Consider the following 19,489-nt stretch of genomic DNA (forward strand, 5'->3'; position numbering starts at 1 on the left):
CTAATCTATAGCCATTACAGCAGCATGTTGACATAGACAAAATACTTTGAAAGTTTTGAAGATATAGGATATTTTAGTGTTAATATAGGATATTTCTCATTTTTATTTTAAAACGTATAAATATCTCCTTGGAGTCACGTTAATTTTTTTTTTTCAATCAGGAGTCACGTTAATTACATCTATCACTGTCCTAACTCCTAACACAAGCTATTAATATGACCAATCTCCGGTCAGTGGAACAGCCTATATTTTACTACTTCTTGATATTCAAACTTCCACGTCATCATAAATATTTTCATATAATAACGTTTAAAGCATATACGATTACGATGAACAGCTCTCACAAATAACGATTTCACGGTGCATCTCTCCCTGTTACATTTGAATTATGATAAAAAAATATTTCATTTAGGACAAGGTTTAGCGATACACCTTTTTACCAAAACATGTCTTAACCAAAACGAAAACAACAATAATAAAAAAAGTACGCAACTAATTTAGTATCGATTGGAAAAAATGTCATTTTATTTCTTTCCATAAAAGAAACAATCCATAAATTAAGATTATATAATTTTAAAAAGGATCAAAACTTAAATATATTTTACCCAAAAGCAACATCTAATTCAGTCCAAATTAAATGAGTGGAGGCGGCTAAGGTTCCTCTCCCCAGTAGTGATATTCCAAGTTGTGGCCATTTATATAGATTATTAATATGAGTTTTTACCTCATTTAAAACAATCATAGGTATAAAGTTTGTGTTTATTTTTCTAATATAATGTATCTTATACTATTATTTGGGGAATACTTAATAGTAAATAATCTTGCGTTTTGGAAGTTATTACATTACAATGTCACTGAAGATAAAATTTTAAAGAATAATATTAATTCATCTCATTAAAAATAAACAAGTCAAATACTAATTTATGCAAAACGAAAAACGAAAAATACATTATTAATTATTTTTAGAAAAGAATGATCAGTCAAAATAAACTGATAAGATTTGATATCTAACTTACCATATTAATTTATTATTAATCATTATATTTCACTTCTCATATTTATATTATTCTATTTTTGTGAAACAAATAAATCATCCATATAAAAAAGTTGGGTTTTTTTCCGCATATGCCATGATTTGAATTTTTAAAAACGAATATATATTGTTCAATCTATGAAGAATTTTTGAAAACGGGTTAAAAATTTAGACTTGAGTAATATACTTATTTTAAACAAAAATAACTTCAACAAATTTTCCGACGGAGTAACGGTCAACATTTGAATATTTATATTCAATTTTATACATATATTTTTTTGAAATGTGTAATTTTACATACTACAATAAACTTTTTAAATATTTTAGTTTAGAACATTTTAAAATAGTTTTACTTGATATATCAAAAATTTAGAATTATAAATACTATAATTTGATCTTTTAAAAACAAATATATTTAAAACATTTATAATAGGTGGCGGGTTAAAAATATAATGTATTATATAATGAAATGAGTTATGATCCTTATAACTATTTGAATATTTATATTTAATTTCATATAATTCTTTTTTGAAATTCATAATTTTATATATTGTGATGAAAATTTTAAATATTTTAATTTGGAACATTTAAAAATAGTTTAAATATTTTAATTTAAAATATTTAAAAATAGTTTAATTAAATATTTTAAAGAATATCATAAATATTAAAAATATAAAAAATTACAAATACCCGAACCCGAACCCGAACCCGAACCCGAACATACCCGAAATATAAGTACATAGTTATAATATAATAGTAATATTTATACTTGTAATAACATAAGCGCCTAAATTATTCGGATGTTAAGATATTTTCGGGTGTTTTAGCTACTTTTGGCTAGATTCGGGTAAAAAATACTGGGGTTATAGATTTTTCGAGTATTTATCAATACTTTGCATAGAATCGGATACAAATTGATACAAATTTTTTAATATTTGGATACTTCGGGTAAATCCGAATCCGAACCCGAAATACCCGACCCGAACCCGACCCGAACACGAAGTTTTAAAATACCCGAACGGGTCTTAGTTTTCTAAACCCAAAAAACCCGAATCCGTAAAACCGGACCTGAACCCGACCCGAATATCCGAACGCCAGGCCTACTAAATTCAGTGATTAGCTCAAACAAATCTCTATCTCAACAACTAAAGAATTACAAATTGAAAAAAAAATTCCTAAATTAATTCAAAATAATAGCTAACTTCCTTAATTAATTCAAAATAATCCACGTTTTAGATACGATTTATTATGATATTTTGATTTTTGACCAATATATATTTGTACTAATAAAATAAACCAATTAAGATAAAAATATGTTCTTAATATATTCGATGATCAAAATGTATTTTCAATTAGGAAATCAAAATTTACCTGTTTATAAGATCTGTTACCCCCAAAAATAACAAATGGATCTTGTGTTAATTGACTTGTTTATCCTTAATGGATTTAATTAATTTGGTCAAATTGCTAAAGTCCATGATTAGCTCAAACAAATCTATATTTCAACAACTAAAGATTGACAAATTGAAAAAGAAATTTTCTAAATTAATTCAAAATAATAGTTAACTTCCTTAATTAATGCAAAATTGTCTACGTTTTAGATGCGATTCAATTATGATATTTTAATTTTTGATCCAATTGAATCATATGCAATCTCATTTTGTGGTTGTTAACATAAATTAACTCATTGTTCAATCAATATTAATTTTTAAAAAATGATATTATTTTCCCTTTTCATATCCTAAAAAAATTATAGAATGCATATCTTAAAAACTTTATCCATAATTGATTATGTAAAAAGAAAAATACATTCATTTTAATATTATATATAGGGACTAACAAAAAAAAAAATATTTTTTTGCTTACTACTATAATATATCAAAACTTTATTCTAAAATATAAAATATATAAATTTTGTGCTAAATAAAATTCAACTCGTGTTGTAGTACGGGTCATGATCTAGTTAGTAATATTAAATCAGAAAATACTATTTGCAATACTTTTTATATAACGATATATAGTTTCTTAATAAATATTTTGAATTATTTCGAGATAATTTGATCTAATTGTGAATGTAAAAGTTCATTCACACAATGGTATTCCGCGAAACAGTGTATTCTTATTGCATTTTATTCGTATCTCCGGAAATAAGAAATATAAATTACTTTTATGGGATCTTAATACATTCAATAGAGTATAATATGCCGGTTCAATTAATCGATATAAATTTAAATTTGAAAAATGAAAGACCTTCCATTTTTTAAGTGTTTGTAATGAAAATGAACCGTGACATATCGTAAACTTTCATTATACTTGTTAACTAGGATCGGACCCGCGGTCCACCGCGGGAGAATATTGGTTTACATACGTTGCGTTTAATATTGTGTGTGTTTTTTAGTAGAACGAATCGTGTAGTATTACTTATAAATATTCATAATAACGAATTGTAGAGAAAATATAAAATTGTTTATAAATATACCCATCGTATTAATTATGATTTACAAAATAGAATTTTGTGTTTTAAAATTCTAAAATTAGACGATTCATGGGAATTAGAGCAGTCAAAATAGGTCAAAAACCGCGGGCCACATGGATTAATTCGCATTGGGTCATAGGTTTAATCGGTTTTCATCCGCGGGTTGGCGGATCAGCCCGCATATTAGTATTTATTGATAAAATTATAATTTATTCAACATGTGGTAGTTTAAACAAACTTTTAATAGTATTTTGATTTATTTATTTATTTTATTAGTATTTTAAATTTTGGTTACTTTAAAATTATTTAAACAAAATCCATGGATAATCCCGCAAATCTGCATACATTCGCGGGACGGGTTTGTATTTCATATATGCTACCCGCGGGTTTGATAAATGACATGAAGAAGGCAATAAACTAAACTCTGAATTGAAATTTGATGCATACTAAACTCTAGAGAAACAATCACATAAAACAGGGTAAAAGCGATTGTTTTATCGCACATTTTTTTTGCTTAAAACAAAAACTATGATGAAAAATAGTATCGACTAGTTTATTGATTTTGATGATTTTTTACTTTAAATTATTTGTTGTTTAAGCATTGAGATACATCAAAGTCGATAGAAAAATAATTTGAAAACTAAAACAGTCATATAACCAAATACAACAGAGATGTAGAAAATCTTTCTACAAAAGTTCCCGAACTAAACAAACAGACCAAGTCCTCCCACCAACAAAAACAGACAACAACAATAGAGGAAAAGACAGAAATGCCCTCAAAAGGCAAAAATATTTCACATGAGGGATTTCAAAGACCTTTCCTTTACGGGCTTCCTTCCTCTCTTCATCGTCTTCTTCATCATTATCATCTTCTCTTTATTTTTCTTCCTCCCATGATCACTTTCTTGATCTTGTTCCATTACGTCATAATCCTCTTCCACAAAATCAAACTCATCAAAACTAACACTCCCACCTCCAAACGCCGCCGTATTATTACCCTCTTCATCACTAGTACTGCTACTAGTAGTGCTACTTCTACTCTTTTTATTATCGCTCGTAACCATCTTCTCGTCGTCGGAGCCGCCTCTTTTCCTACCCCACCGTGGGCCGAAACCAGAGTAATAATAAAACTCGTACGGATTCTTCAATGCGGGAGCGGAAGCTTTCTTGCCCGAACCACGTGGCCGTCCACGTTTAGGCGGCGCCGGAATTGTTACAGCCACTTTGCCATCATCGCCGGAGGTTTTGACCGGCGAATTAGGCTCGCGAGCTTCAGATTTCTTGTCATAGCTAGCGCTCTGATCCATTGGGTCTTCAACTTCCGGGGATATATCGTACTTATCCTCCGCCGCATTGAGATTAAGCTTCTCGACGGAGACAAGAGTGTGATTACTTCTCATGGAGCTATTAAATATGGACGATAATTAGAAAACGATTAAAAGAAAGATTGAAAAATTGTAACCGGGTCGCCCGGCATTTCGATTCGGGCGAAATTAAATTACCCGATTATCAAAAAATACGACTAAAACCCTAGAAAAACACCGAAGCTAACGAAGGAAGGAGACAATAGTCGATAATTGGGAAGTGGTTTGGAGTGAAGAACAAAATGGATAATTACCTTTGAGCAGCGCCATTACAATCTCCCAAACTCACAGTCCCATTGAAGCTATCTTCATCTCCATTGAACTGAGTTAACGAAGAAACTTTGTAATAACAAAAAGAATAATCGGAGATAGAGAACGAAATGGGAATCAACGAAGCAAAATAATAACGACCCATTAACCCTAATCGATAGATTAAACGACCCAGGATCTCAAAATCCACAATTTTAGGGTTCTTTAAAGTTCCCCGAACATAAGAAAAAACGAAAGAAAACCCTAATAAGAGGCGGAGGATAATAGAAGAAATGCTGGACATTAATCATGGAAGCAAAATCCAAATGAAATCACACATTGAAATGAATTGAATTACCTTGCGAATGAGAGGCGGAGAAGAAGAAGACGAAGACGATAAAGGAAGGAACCACGACGAGTCGAGTAGGTTCGTTAACTCGCAATCGCCGGAGGAAGAAACCGGAATCACATCCCATGGAGACTGGTTTAAGTGACAGACATACGTGTCCGGTCTCTCTCCGCCGCAACCTGCTGTCGCTAAAAGAACCGATGACAGCTTCGTGTTCTTCCGAATCCTCATTTTACCCACAAAAAAAAAACTTTGGCCCAAAAGAAACCAAACACAAGTAAGAAGATGTATAAAACGCTGAATATATAAATATTTTACATCACCACGTAAGCATATAACTCGATTCACCACCTCTTCTTCTCCACCAGTTTTTTTTTTTTTTTTGGAGCAGATCTCACAGAACTCGATAGGAGGGTTCTTTTTTATTTTCTCTGGTTTATTAAACTTTTTTTTTGTTTTGCTTTTCTCGGCCCTTCTTATATTTTCCATATGTTTTTTTCATTGGTCGGAAATGTCCTTAGGTTTTACTTTAGTTCCCTATAATACCCCTCTGATGTAGTAGGAAAAATTAAAAAAGAAAAGCTGCCGCTAAATTTTACCAAATTTAAGTTCCAAGGAAAAGAATCGCCTGTGCCAAGACCCACCGTAACAATTTTACTCCTTTTTTTGGTCAATAAATTAAAAGTCATACCTCTATTTACTTTTAAATTTTGTCAACGGCGTTAATGTGTTCAAATTATACATACAACTATACAAGATACTGTAAAAGAAATCCTAATTGATCCATATGAATCTATCTGACATATATTTTGGTTAGTTGTATCTAAAAATGGTACTCGTCTATCACGTGATAGAAGGCAATGGGTCACGTGAGGGGTGAGTTTGACTGAGCATGCACATGGGATTTTATTTTTGCCTCCGAGGTTTTTTAACTTACGGGTGAAATCAGACATCTTAAGATCGTGTGATTAAGGGGACAACAAACAAAAAAATATGGAGCGTGAGAGACACGCGCGACAGGCGAGAGAGTGGCGAACACGTGTGACCCACTTGAGCTGGAATTGTGATCAGTGATCGATCGTATGCGGCAACGATGGTGGTGAAGTAGGCAAAAGGCCACCGTTAATGCTCGTCGTGAGTTAAAGAGAATCAAACGGCCAAAATTTGATTATAAGCGGAGGAGATAGACAGAGAACCTGACGGTCGTTCTTTGGCGTATCTCTAACGCTTACGTGGCACGTATGTAGGGTTTTATCAATAAATATTAGGGAAACAAATTATAAGCGTGAAATAACATCATTAATTTAGCGAAATTAACCTGTATGCAGAAAAAGAATGTTTATAGCGGAATACACTAAATGTGTTACTGTTCAAATGAAGTAGATCCACTGAAACTGCAACGTGTGTGTGTGTTCTCGTGGTGTCAATCTTATCATAAAGTTCTTATGTGATCAAATAAAATTCAAAAACTAGAGATATGTCTTGGGTCTTGACTCTTTTGACCCAAATAGCATGTGGGCTTCAAAGAAAGGCCCAATATTGAATTGGATTTCTTCTACTTAGTTATTTTGCTTACTTCTTGTTGTTATATACATGTGACGTGGATCGAGGAAAAAAAACATACATGTGACGTGGATTAAGGTGAAATTTTCCTTTTGTTGTTTATCCAATTTTCTGGTCTTTAATATTTAAATAATAAATGTTCTAAGAAAGAGTTATTAACCATAAATTTTTGGATGGAAAATGAATAATGGGAAGCAAAGATACGAAAATAAATAGACAAAAAGTTAGTTTTTTTTTTTTTTTTTTTGAACGATTTCTATATTTGCTAGGGAAAAGAAAAGAAAAAAAGATCTGTGATTAATGAAACATTTAGCTTTTCTAATTTACAAACGAAAAAAGTAGAAATCAGGGACGATCGGGGTCCTACACAAAGGACACGTCATCATATCGTCTTGGATCCAACGGTCAATACAAGTCTTGTGATAAACATGTACGCAATTCCTCAAACAACGGACTTCGTCACCGCCGTCGAACTCATCTTGGCATATCCGGCAGCTCTCCGGCGGATTAACCCTTGACATCTCCTCGAATTTTGTCGCCGGAAGCATATCGTCCATCGGAATCTTGTTTATACCGGCGATGGTACTCCCCGAAGATGCCGACGAATAAACACCTAACAAACGACGAATATCAAGAAAAGAACGAACCCCTCTGATAAAATCATTCAAGATAACTCCGACGATGATAACTCCGGCGCCGGCGTAAGAAAAGCCCATGATTCTTTTTTAAAAAAGAATGGTGAATAAGAAAACAAAGAATTTAGGAATTAATCTTTTTTACGATCAAATATGGAGAAAGAAAGAAAAGGTTTAGAGAGGATATAAATTGACTATTTATATCCTTTGTAGTATATTACAATTAGGTGTGAGCGTGTAACGCGAGGGCGGGATTTAGAGAAGAAGATTGAAACGTACGTCAAAGAGATTATAAAGCTACTGACTGTGATGGAAAACAACCAATCATAGAAGAACATGTGAATGGGCAAAAGGTGTATGATTGGTTGGTGACGGACAAGACAAGAATGACGATATAAAGAAAAAGCAAAAAAGAGAGAAGTTCACATTGTTGAAAAACATGCCTTTGAAGCAAAAGCATAGCATATTCAATAATTAAAATAGAGATAGCTAATTAATTATTGTATTATGATCTATGAATATGAACCAAAGGGTTTTTCTTGCACGAAATGGTCGTACTCGTAATGCTAATTTCCCGTTTATAATTACCTTTATTTGTTTGTATGTGTGTACGCAAACATTATATTATATAACCAATAAAAGCAATTGAATCAATTTTGTTATTTGTTTCTGTAGTATGTAATATGTATCAATCAAGACTCAATAACATAATGGAGATAGATAACAAATCATTTTGGGAAAGAAAAAAAGTAAAAAACAACAAATCATTCATTTCAGAATTTACGTATACAATGCTCCACGCCTCGATTTGGATCAGGAAATACAAAAGTTAAAAACAGAGAGGTAAGACATTTTAAGGACCATTTCCACAATAATACTCTTTAGAAAAACAGAGAAGAAGCAATCACACAAACAGAGTTATATATAAATTGGCGGCAATCACCAGCTGAAACTGATGGATTCAAAGTGAAGATTCTCAGCCAAACCAGAAGAACAAATCTTGGCCACTTTTTGTCTCATCTTCTTCGGACCGCACACCATAACTCCCACGCTTGAACCTTTGGTCTCAAGTAGAATCTCTGCTTTCACAAAAACATATGGTCATATTACAGAGTGTTATGTATATACACATGCAAATTTTGAGTATAACGTTGTGGGATATACTTACTCTTGAGGTCTGGTCTTTCACCGAAATGGAGGTTGGTGCATTGAACAAGTGACTCTTGAGGATTACTCTCAATTTCTCTGTAAGCCCATGAGCTAGGAGAAAATGTTGGGCTTGGTACGTCGACGGTTTGGACCTGTTTACTGCTCTCTACATTGTACTTCTTCTTATTCCACAATACAGCTGCACTTGACGTCACCATGATGCTAACACAGAGGACCAGAAGATAAAGGATTGATCTTGAAGCAGCATTGTACTTGTTCTTGTTTTGATCGATCGGGTAAATGTAGTATCTTGTCATGACTCCGATGATTATCATGAAGATTAGTGTGGAAGATGCGAGGATGGCTGCGAGGCAAAGCCATGAGTTTGGTCCTAGGATTGCTGAGATTGGTTGGTCCGAGAGATTTGGTTTGAACCAGATGGTTCTGATCTTCTGTGTTTCTTCGTTTCTTGGTTCTTTCTCTTTGGTGATGAAGGCTTCGATTTGGATATTCAGGTCAGTTGATAATTGGAGACCTGATGTAGGGAGGATTAGGTCAAGCATGGCGATGTCAGAAGCGTTCTTGAATGCACAAATCAGAGTTATTTTGGGGATTTCACATGAAGTTGTTTGGGTTATGGCGATTAAGTCGCGGATTACGGAGATGAATGGTGTAATTCCGCTGCCTCCGCTAACCATAACCAAAGACTCGTGCCTGGAAGAAGAAGGAAAAAAAAAAAACCTCATTCACGTTACTTGTGTCAGAAGAAAACCCAATCCTAATTTACTTAACGACAATAAATCAACTTTAAAATAAAACTGATCAGATTTGAACAGGCAATTATTACCTTAGGAAATCTATTGAAGTAGGACCATATGGTCCTTCGACAGAAACAGAGAGAGAACTGTCGATATGATCAGAAGAAGAAAGCATCTCGTAAAGCTTTGTAGACCATTTCCCTTCACTCTTAATCACAATGCTTAGCTTATCTGCTTCTAGGTTACTGCTCGAAGTAATCGAAAATGGATGCCACTGCAGCTTTGAAATGCTCGGTATGTTCACAAACAATATGCTCGTCGGATTATACACCAATCCTGTAACATCACATATATATGATTAGCGATATTATATAGCTCCAATAACCTATCAGGACAAGTCCAAACCGAGCCATTTATAGAGCTTAGCTAGACGAAACATACACCATTTGCTTGTAGCTCAAAAATTGACTCATACTTATGATATTGATTAAGACTCACCTTTGTTTTTGAAGAAAGTGAGCTCAACGGTGTCGGACGGAAGAACACGTGCAGAGCTCAACCGAATATTGTCACGTGACTGTAGAAACCTCAAGAAACGATCGACCATGAAGATATAGAAACCGGGGAAGGTGATAAAGCAGAAGGCGACGCCTACGTGGAGGACGTAAAAGAGCATGAATACGATGTAAAGGTAGTGACTATAGAAGAAAACTTCAAAGAATCTCCTTCTAATCGATGGATATGTGGTGGCCCACATCACAAGTCCAGACAACAAAGTTATCTCCCCGGCAACATTCGACATCTCGGTCTTACCCCAACTCACCATCTGAGAGATTTCATGCATTGAGGCCCAATAGACAATGAAACAAAGACCATGAGCGGTGAAGAGGGTCATGAGCATGTGACCAAGCCAAATATGGTACTTGATGCTTGACTCTGACGTCAGCCCTACAACCGGAAGCAATGATGATCCACGCACCACCGGTATGAATAGGAAAGCTAGACAACAGTTACCGACTAGCCCGATCCTTACTGCCATTGCCTCCAACCTTGCTTGCCATCTATAATATAATGTTGGAATTACTAAAAGACATATATGTTTGAATAGAAACTAAGTTGTATTTTTGAAAAAGTGCTTACAATTTTTGGTGATGTTTAGCGGCTGATTGAGGAGTAATGGTAGGGAAAGCATTGCGCATGTACATGAAAAAGTTCCAAAGAAGAAGAGCTACAAACATTGCCAACAAGATTAACTCAGTTGCTGAGACTATCCCCAATGGCCCTTTGACCAGCATTGGCCTTTTCATTGCTGCGAAAACTCCCCCGTCAGTTATCTTCTCCCTGTTAATTAAAATCACATAGTTGTGTTGTCACGAAGATATACGATCGATATATATATACATATGTTTTGAATGAAAGAGCCGTTAATCGATGAGTAATTACCTAGCGAGGTGATTAGTATTCTTTTGTTTCTTCAAGTGAAGGTAGAGACATCCCAAACAAGCCATGAGGACCATTGGGAACATGAACATGAAAAAGGTCAAGCCTGTATATATATACCGCCCAAACAGAAACAGTTAAAAGTTAAAACCATCACATATTGAAATTGTATAATGTGAAAAAGCAACAACGAGATTAATTGATGTATACGAACCTATAGCACCAAAATAAGTCGATGTACCAAACTCGGTACGCATGACAGGGTTTAACCACTTGGTTCGATAGACCATGGTTGGCATAAGGGCCCAAATGAAGATGATTCCTAGGAAAATCACCAGCATTAAGAGCTTAATCAATCCCTTAATCACATCTTTGAACTCATCTCTCGATGATGGGCTTGTTGCTGAAACCTTTTCGCTGTTGTCCATATCCTCTTCTCTCTTGATCTTGATCGATTGTTGTTGTGGAGAATGAGAGGAGAAAGAATGTGTATATATAAGATAATTTGTAATAATGAAGTGCTTCGTACGGAATTTGATAAAGTACTTACCAGTGCATGGTCCAGGCATGTGACTCTCTCCATTACCTACTCTCCATGTATCTGGTTGTGTTTGAATTCATTGTTTTTATCTATATGACATAAAAAATGTATTAATACTGAACTAGAGGGGATTAAAAGAAGATAGTAAATGTTGGTATTTTGACTTTGGGGAAGAGGCCAAGGACCATGCAACCTTTATTGCATATTTGAGAATATATATTTAGTACAATTTAATCTAGTTTATGATTTCATGTTTTGGTGAAAAAAAAAAAAGAAAATCTAATGGCCTTCTTATATTAGATCTATGATGCAATGACTTGTTGTTAGATTCGGAGGTGAGGATCATGCGGTACGGTAACCGTACCATTCTTTCTTTGCTCATCACCAGGACAGGACATGACATCACCGCGGCTTTTGACCATGTATAGATTTATCATCTTATTTGTTTGATAAATTATTCATTACTTATATAAAGTTATCAACTATCAAACAAAGAGACATCAATAATAACAATGAACATAAAGATAACATTTCCATTTCGAGAATTACATATCGAGTCTCTCCAATATCATTGAATAAATATACCAGATACATATATATAAACAACACATCAACACCCTTGTGAAATATTACAAACCTAATAAACCCAGAAAAAAAAGATTATTCCATCATATCAAAAGTAGTAAATACTCAAGAAAGAAGTAGATTGTTAATATATTCAACAAGCAAAAGCATCTTCAAGCCTTTCTTGCTGCAAATTGATTCCCGGACTTGGGATTATCTTCAAGGATGTCCATGGACAGCTTTGTCCAGCCATACTGATCCTTAACTTTCTTTCTTTGAGTCACAATGTAGAAGCTCATAAATATACACATAAATGCCAACATTGCGATAAATATGCTCAGGTTTCTTCTATTCGGGCAACTACTCAGAATCATTTCTGTCGAAACATACCCATCAAGACTACCCATCGAGTTATTCATCTTCATGATCTCAACACCGTTCAATATCGCATCAACTCCGTGTTCATCAACATTAGTCTTGTTTGATGGTCCAACACTTACGGTTATCGTTGATCCCAAAGGGTTGTTGGTATCAGCGGTAGCATCCACAACGAAATCAATGTAATACGGAGAAGCAAGGACATCATCCGCAGCGTATGAGATATCGAAATCTTGGTACGCCAAGTTCCCGTTAATGTAAACATTAAAGTATAGCCTGCCGAGTGATTTGCTAGCTATGTCACAGAAATGCATCCGGATGAGATACTTGTAACCCGAGCTCACCTTGAAATCCCAACTCATATCAACCAATCCATTGCTTCTTTTACCAACACGAGCAGTGTTATAGACATTATCAGGACCAACTTCGCGACTAGCCCCTCCAGGCCTATACTTGATCCTACCGGTGAAGTAAGTTTTCTCAGACGACCCATCACCGGTTTTAAAGAATTCATCATCAGTAACCCAAGTCCTCCACAATGTGTCATTAAAAGGAGTAACTTTTCTACCACCAACATTGATTCTGTACACAACTTCCATCGCTTGTGTAGCTAAACCATTGAATTTCTCAGTTCCATCATGAGATACAGAGGTTGCAACGTCACCAATCAAATCTTTAGGCGCAGATATAACTTCAATGGCATTAACGAATGCAAAGTTCGAATCTTTACTAGGAACAAACCTGATAACAACCTCTCCAACATCGACCCAAATCAAGAATTCTCTAACCCTAGATTCAAAATCAGATGACGAGTCCTTGTCATCGCCGCTAAAATTCCTAAGGACGACATGACCGTTAACGGTAACGTGAAATAGAGCGTCATTGAGATCGATTTTAGAGGAATAGAGCCGATTGAAATGGAGACGTACCATATGAGTCCCTTGCTCGCGGACATTGAACTTGTACTTCGCCTGTTGTGCGAAAATCCTAGCGGTTCTGTAGATTTGGGGAACGGTCGGAGCTAGATTTTCTCCTTTGAGAGCGATTGATCCTTCAGATGATAAGAACTTAACCTTCGAAGCCGATGCGTCGCCGACGAAGCGGCGATTATCGACGGTGGAGTCAACGTCGGAACCACAGTTGACGAGGTACTCGTCGGCCGGAGAGAAAGAGGCAAATGCGGAAGAAGATAGAAAGAAGACAAAGAGAAGGAATACGATCCTTGTGTAGAGGATCGCCATTGTCGTGGAAAGATTGCACAAATTTTTGCAGTCGAATTTGATTTTCGATCAGACAATAAGAAAAGAGATATGTAATGAAATTGAGAGTTGAGAGAGAGACCCAGTCAACGCGTCATTCCAGCTGTTCCGTCTTCAATGTCTTTTTCTTTTATTTATCATTATTAAAAGTAATGGGCCGAAGCCCAAACATTTAACTTATCTTTAAGGCCCAAAAAGATGTATATTATTCCTTACAAGTATATAAATGTGACTACATTAAAGGGAAAAAAACCCAAAAAAACCGCTATTTATTTTTTTTTTGCCGTTTAATACTTGTGTTTTTAAATTTGGAATAAAAATACCTCATTTAGTTTCGATTGCCTTTTAAAACTATCGTTTTTTAAAACTTGGTAATTTCGAACCCGACACTTAACAGTCGTTACTGGGCATAACGGAATTATTTAACGGCGTTAAATTTTAACCGGCAAAAAACCCGAAAAAACCGCCATCTATTTGTTTTGGCCGTTTAATACCTGTGTTTTTAAATTTGGAATAAAAATATCTCATTTAATTTCGATTGTCTTTTAAAACTATCGTTTTTAAAAACTTGGTAATTTCGAACCCGAAACTTAACAGTCGTCACTGGACGTAACAAAATTATTTAACCGCGTTAAATTTTAACCCCACGAGTTTATATAAATATATACTATCTGTTTGCATATAAATATATACTATCTGTTTGCATGTTAGTTTTGTAAACCTTAGAAGCTGGGTTTGACTCTTCAAGACTTCAACCTCATTTTTTTTTTTATTAATTTCTTTTTGTGTTCTTCGTCTTCTTCGCCGGTGGTGACGACGACTTCTTCTTCTCAGATCTCCGATGATGCAAACTAGTCTCTCTCTCTTTCTCTTCTTCACTCGAATCTCTTTTTTGATAATGGGTTTTTGCCGAGATCCATCCCATTTATGTATAGATCTGATCTGATTGATGTCGATTTAGTTGCTGTTCCTTTTCAATGGTAGATCTAATTGCAGAATCGATTTGTTGAAATCGCTTTATGATTCATCTTTTGTTTGCATTTCGAGTCTTAACTTTGTACTGATGGGAAGTTATTCGAAGTGGAGAACAAAGAGAAAAAAAAAACAGGTTTAAGATTCAAACCCGGATCTGGTGGTTTAAAAAAAGACACACGCTACCACTAAACCACATTGACATTCTAGTAATGTGTTGTGAGCAGTTTGTATATATTTATATAAACATGTGGGGTTAAAATTTAACGCTGTAAAATAATTCTGTTACGCCCAGTAACGACTGTTAAGTCTCGGATTCGAAATTACCAAGTTTTAAAAAACAATAGTTTTAAAAGGCAATCGAAATTAAATGAGGTATTTTTATTCCAAATTTTAAAACACAGGTATTAAACGGCAAAAAAAAAATAGATGGCGGTTTTTCTTGGTTTTTTCCCGGTTAAAATTTAACGCCGTTAAATAATTCCGTTACGCCCAGTAACGACTGTTAAGTCTCGGGTTCGAAATTACCAAGTTTTAAAAAACGATAGTTTTAAAAGGCAATCGAAATTAAATGAGGTATTTTTATTCTAAATTTAAAAACACAGGTATTAAACGGCCAAAAAAAAAATAGATGGCGGTTTTTTCGGATTTTTTCCCCTACATTAAACAAACAAATTCTTCTTGTCCAGATTTTCTTTTCAAAAAAAAGTCCTCTTTGTAAAGTTAACAACAAACAACAAACTATTTATCAGAATAAGCAACAATTTCGTCATTTGCACAAGCTGCCACATTGATCACCATTGTCCCCTTCGTCCTTGTTGGCACTAATTTACAACAATCTCTCCGTGGAGCCTAGAAAACATTTGACAATTTGTCGTGAACAATGTAAGAATTCCGAATAGTAAATAAACAACAAAAAGGAGAAGTACGTACCTTGTTCCACCTATCCGGAGTAGGCTTTTTGTAGACAAATATCTGATTGATGTCGGAAGGATCTGCGATTCCCCAATCACATTTAGGATACCATTCGTTGTGCCTCAAATATCCGGTAATCGTCGTTGTATCAGAAGAATTGCTAAACGCATGAGAGAGATAAAACACACGCGGACGCTGACAATCCGTCCATGTTATGGGACGTGTGTTGAAAGCAAGATTAGTGAAATCGCGGCGTTTGTGCCAATCATTAAAAGTACGAGTGGGCATCTCCATAAATCTTGCTGGCATATACGTACGCGTGATTTGAACTGTGTATCCCCACGAGATTGACATTGTCCACTGACGACTTTTATCATAGCATACCGATTGTTGGAGAAGACTCGCTGAATCGAGTTTTGCTGGGATCATTAGTTTCTTTAATGCGTTGACTCGGTTTGTTTTTGGGAATATAGGCTCCACTACGTCTAGGTGATGGATGGACACTATTGGCGCTTGTGGATGGACTGATAATAGCCCTAAGAGATTCCCATATACATCGAACTGTTAAAAATCACCAATATTAATGAAGAGATGATCACAAAATCAATAAGTGAGCTAAAAAGAGTCAAATGAATCAAATCACGGATTTTAAGTTTTACTTTTTCACATTTTGTTTTTTTTAGGCTGATTTTTCTCTGTAAACTAAATCAAAACATTATTTAAAAAAACCTGATGGAATCCAACTTCTTTAGTGAGAGGAACACCAAGCTCAGCCATACAAGCATGAATCCGATCATCGGATCCGTACAAATCGGAGTATCTCTCGATACAACGATCTTGCATTTTCTCCAAAACCTTGGCCAACGGATAACTTATAGCAAACCCTCCTCCTCCGTACGCCATTCCGTAAGAAAACTGATGAAGATTCTGCAAATGACTCTCCGACGGAGCTCCGATGTAATAAAACTGTTTATGATCGTATTTTCTCAAAACCCTAACAAGATTCTCCGTGAAAAACACGGTGTCGTCGTCACCCATCACCACCCACCTCACGTTTCTCTCCGCTTCCGTTCCGTTTAACATCCTCACCGTCTCCGACACGATTCTCGTGATCCTGATCGCCGATCTGTGACCGTTACGGTAACGGTACTTGAAACTTGACGTGTCGGAGGAGATTCTGATCTGAGGCAAGGCTGATGAAGAAGAAACGGAATCATTGACGGGTTTGTCGAGCCAAACGGCGCCGTTCATTACTCCGTTAGGTTTCCACCATGTTTTCACGTATTCTCTGCGATGCTTCCACAGATCTGAGGACGCCGCGATGCCGAAGACAATGTGTTTGAGCTCTGTTTGTTCCTCAGGTTTTTGACCCGACCCGAGACGGATAACGGGTACGAGGAGAGAACTGGGGATTTTAGAAGGAGAATATGGGTTTAGAAATGAGATGAAACTGAATGAGTATAAGAGATATGAGACGAAGATCAAGAGGACGACGATCGCCGTGAACGAGCATGGAGATGAAGAAGAAGGAAAAAAGGGTTTATTAGATTTGTCATAAGAAAGTTGTTTTTGGTCTTTGTGATTGTTTTCTCCCATGGCTCTGATTGACATAGATGACAAATTTTAGGGTTTTTCTCTCCGGAGAAGAAGAAACAAGTTTTTTTTTTTTGTTTTATAGCAGCACTAGTGTTGGTGTGAGATTGAAGGCTTTTTATTAAGAAATAGAGAAATGAAACCAGGTTTGATTTTCCATTTTTTTAATCTTTATATAATGTCAAAAGGTAAGTTTTGTCTCGATGCTGCAAACTGGTCAATTGTTATTTACCAAATTTTGGAATAATTATATTTGATCTAAAGTTATGATTTAGAAAAATATCTCTGTTTATGTACATTTTTTTTTTTTTTTGCTAAAGATCTCTTTTTATGTTTCCCAATTCATTAGAGTCAAAGTTGTTGTTTTGGAACATAACTTCACAAATGTTAAGAAAAAGAAAACCATTAATTAGATGGAAAATAACATGTCAACATTTATGATTACAGTAATTAATAATTGGAAATAACGTTATCACAATCTATCATTATTTATTGTAGCTAAGTATAGTGCAAATATTCATGACAAATTTCTTCTATTTTTAGTGGTTGTATAAAATTTATCATTATAAGCAGCAGATTTAGACACAGAATATAGATTACCATTTTTGTCCAAAACATATTGAAATTGTAACCATATTTGACAACACCGTCCGTCATTATATATGTACACGTAGTTAAGTAATTTTTGTTTGTAATTTGTGGCATGAGAATGGCGACCGAGTAAAGTGCTTGACTTTTAGCTGAAGCACCATCACAGATTCACAATTTCATATGCGTGTTCTTATTTAGTTTAATCAAGAGAAATTGGAGTGTTTAACCAACAAAAATTTATAAATTCACTAACCTAAAACAAAAATGAGGGTGTATTATCTATAATAATACTATTCTACCCTTCCACATATATCACAGACACATACATTTTTTTCTTTCTACTTAATTTTTAATTATTTGTTTTTCATCTTTTTTCTTCATCTCTCTATTATTCTGAACTCACCACCTCACTTTTCCACCATAAATTCACTAACCACGACTACCACCACCGCTACTACGACCATTACTAACGATGATCACCACCAACACAACTACTAGCTTCACGACAACCACCATCGCCACCACTATCGGCACCGCCACCACTATCGGCACCGCCACCGCCATCACCACCACCATTATCACTGCCGCTACCATTGCCATCACCATCGTCAACACCGTCAACACCGTCGTCACCAGCATCACCACTACCATTGCTTCCACCCTATTAAATCTTATTCCATACTATTTTATTCTGTTTTATACTATTTTATTTATGTGTCATATCTATACCAAATTTTTTTTGGGCTTTTTAGCAAAGTAGACACTTTCGTAAAAGTAATTTGAGAAATATGTAGTTTTTTTAGAAATTTGTGAAATAGACACTTTTTATTTCTTTTGTGAGATAGAAGTGGTGTGTAATAGACTAAAAGACAAGAAAAGAGTCAAATACCACTTTACCCCTTGTCTTTTGTGAGTTAGCTTTTTGTGTGGGTTCAAATCTTTTATATTATTGGATCAAATTATATTATATCATTATTATTTTTGTTCTTAATCTTTTTGGTTTTCTTTTTTTTAAAAGAATCTTAAAAAAAAAATATGACTCGTATATATTCTGCTACCAATCTCGTACACCAGCATTTTAAACATAGTTTTGTATACTAAATTGTACACCAAGTCATTAAATACATCGATTTGTCTTATATTTGTAAATTGAAGTAATTATTGTTCATAATATTAATACAAACACGATTGTAATATAAACCATAAGTTATACTAAATATAATAGTGTACACCATTATGTACACCAATGAATATGATGGTGTATACCATTAAATTGAAATAATGTTTGTACATTTCTACGTAGTGTACACTAACGTTTGTACACTCCTCTGTACACCAATCTCGTACACTATTGTGTAAATATTGTTTTATACATTATGACTTGACAAAAATGGTTCTTTCTTTGTATGTGGCGTACAAGTACAAAATAGGTGGGTGTACGATATTGTAGACTACACACGAGGTGGTATATGGTGCGACATACTATCTCATCGTTTTATGTACACCATATTTTACATCATCTCTGTACACCATCGTATTATGTACGTGTACATCTCTATCAATTGTCGTTTGTACACCACCTTGTATACTGTTTACATATTGTATACCACTTTTACATTAATAATATACATTAATTTTTATATTATCGCCGTACACTACA

At 34.8% G+C, this 19,489-nt stretch overlaps 5 protein-coding genes across 6 annotated transcripts; all 5 read right to left on the bottom strand.

Annotated features, from left to right (window-relative positions):
- Positions 1-4,110: 4,110 nt before the first annotated feature.
- Positions 4,111-6,116, bottom strand: LOC9309028. Of its 2 annotated transcripts, XM_021022912.1 has the most exons (4): positions 5,823-6,116; positions 5,481-5,721; positions 5,128-5,195; positions 4,111-4,913 (listed from the first exon to the last, which is right to left on the bottom strand). In XM_021022912.1, the coding sequence occupies exons 2-4, from the start codon at positions 5,700-5,702 to the stop codon at positions 4,304-4,306; spliced, it is 900 nt and encodes a 299-aa protein (XP_020878571.1). In that variant the 5' UTR covers positions 5,703-5,721; positions 5,823-6,116; the 3' UTR covers positions 4,111-4,303. The 2 variants fall into 2 exon arrangements, with proteins under 2 accessions (XP_020878571.1, XP_020878570.1); XM_021022911.1 differs by having other exon boundaries at positions 5,481-6,116.
- A 1,194-nt stretch (positions 6,117-7,310) lies between these two features.
- Positions 7,311-8,243, bottom strand: LOC9311104 (probable E3 ubiquitin-protein ligase XERICO). Its single transcript, XM_021023175.1, has one exon. The coding sequence runs from the start codon at positions 7,748-7,750 to the stop codon at positions 7,358-7,360; it is 393 nt and encodes a 130-aa protein (XP_020878834.1). The 5' UTR covers positions 7,751-8,243; the 3' UTR covers positions 7,311-7,357.
- A 107-nt stretch (positions 8,244-8,350) lies between these two features.
- On the bottom strand, positions 8,351-11,724 carry LOC9311105 (ferric reduction oxidase 2). Its single transcript, XM_002874992.2, has 7 exons — positions 11,231-11,724; positions 11,020-11,122; positions 10,717-10,917; positions 10,075-10,637; positions 9,666-9,912; positions 8,838-9,532; positions 8,351-8,748 (listed from the first exon to the last, which is right to left on the bottom strand). Exons 1-7 carry the CDS (start codon positions 11,583-11,585, stop codon positions 8,609-8,611), a joined length of 2,304 nt encoding a protein of 767 aa, XP_002875038.2. The 5' UTR covers positions 11,586-11,724; the 3' UTR covers positions 8,351-8,608.
- A 337-nt stretch (positions 11,725-12,061) lies between these two features.
- LOC110227588 (probable receptor-like protein kinase At5g24010) lies at positions 12,062-13,855 on the bottom strand. Its single transcript, XM_021022177.1, has one exon. The coding sequence runs from the start codon at positions 13,738-13,740 to the stop codon at positions 12,295-12,297; it is 1,446 nt and encodes a 481-aa protein (XP_020877836.1). The 5' UTR covers positions 13,741-13,855; the 3' UTR covers positions 12,062-12,294.
- Positions 13,856-15,396: 1,541 nt separating this feature from the next.
- On the bottom strand, positions 15,397-17,477 carry LOC9311106. Its single transcript, XM_021020860.1, has 3 exons — positions 16,375-17,477; positions 15,664-16,206; positions 15,397-15,582 (listed from the first exon to the last, which is right to left on the bottom strand). Exons 1-3 carry the CDS (start codon positions 17,254-17,256, stop codon positions 15,472-15,474), a joined length of 1,536 nt encoding a protein of 511 aa, XP_020876519.1. The 5' UTR covers positions 17,257-17,477; the 3' UTR covers positions 15,397-15,471.
- Between the last annotated feature and the right edge of the window lie 2,012 nt (positions 17,478-19,489).

Source organism: Arabidopsis lyrata (genome assembly GCF_000004255.2).
Source record: "Arabidopsis lyrata subsp. lyrata unplaced genomic scaffold ARALYscaffold_6, whole genome shotgun sequence".
NCBI classification, from domain to species: domain Eukaryota; kingdom Viridiplantae; phylum Streptophyta; class Magnoliopsida; order Brassicales; family Brassicaceae; genus Arabidopsis; species Arabidopsis lyrata.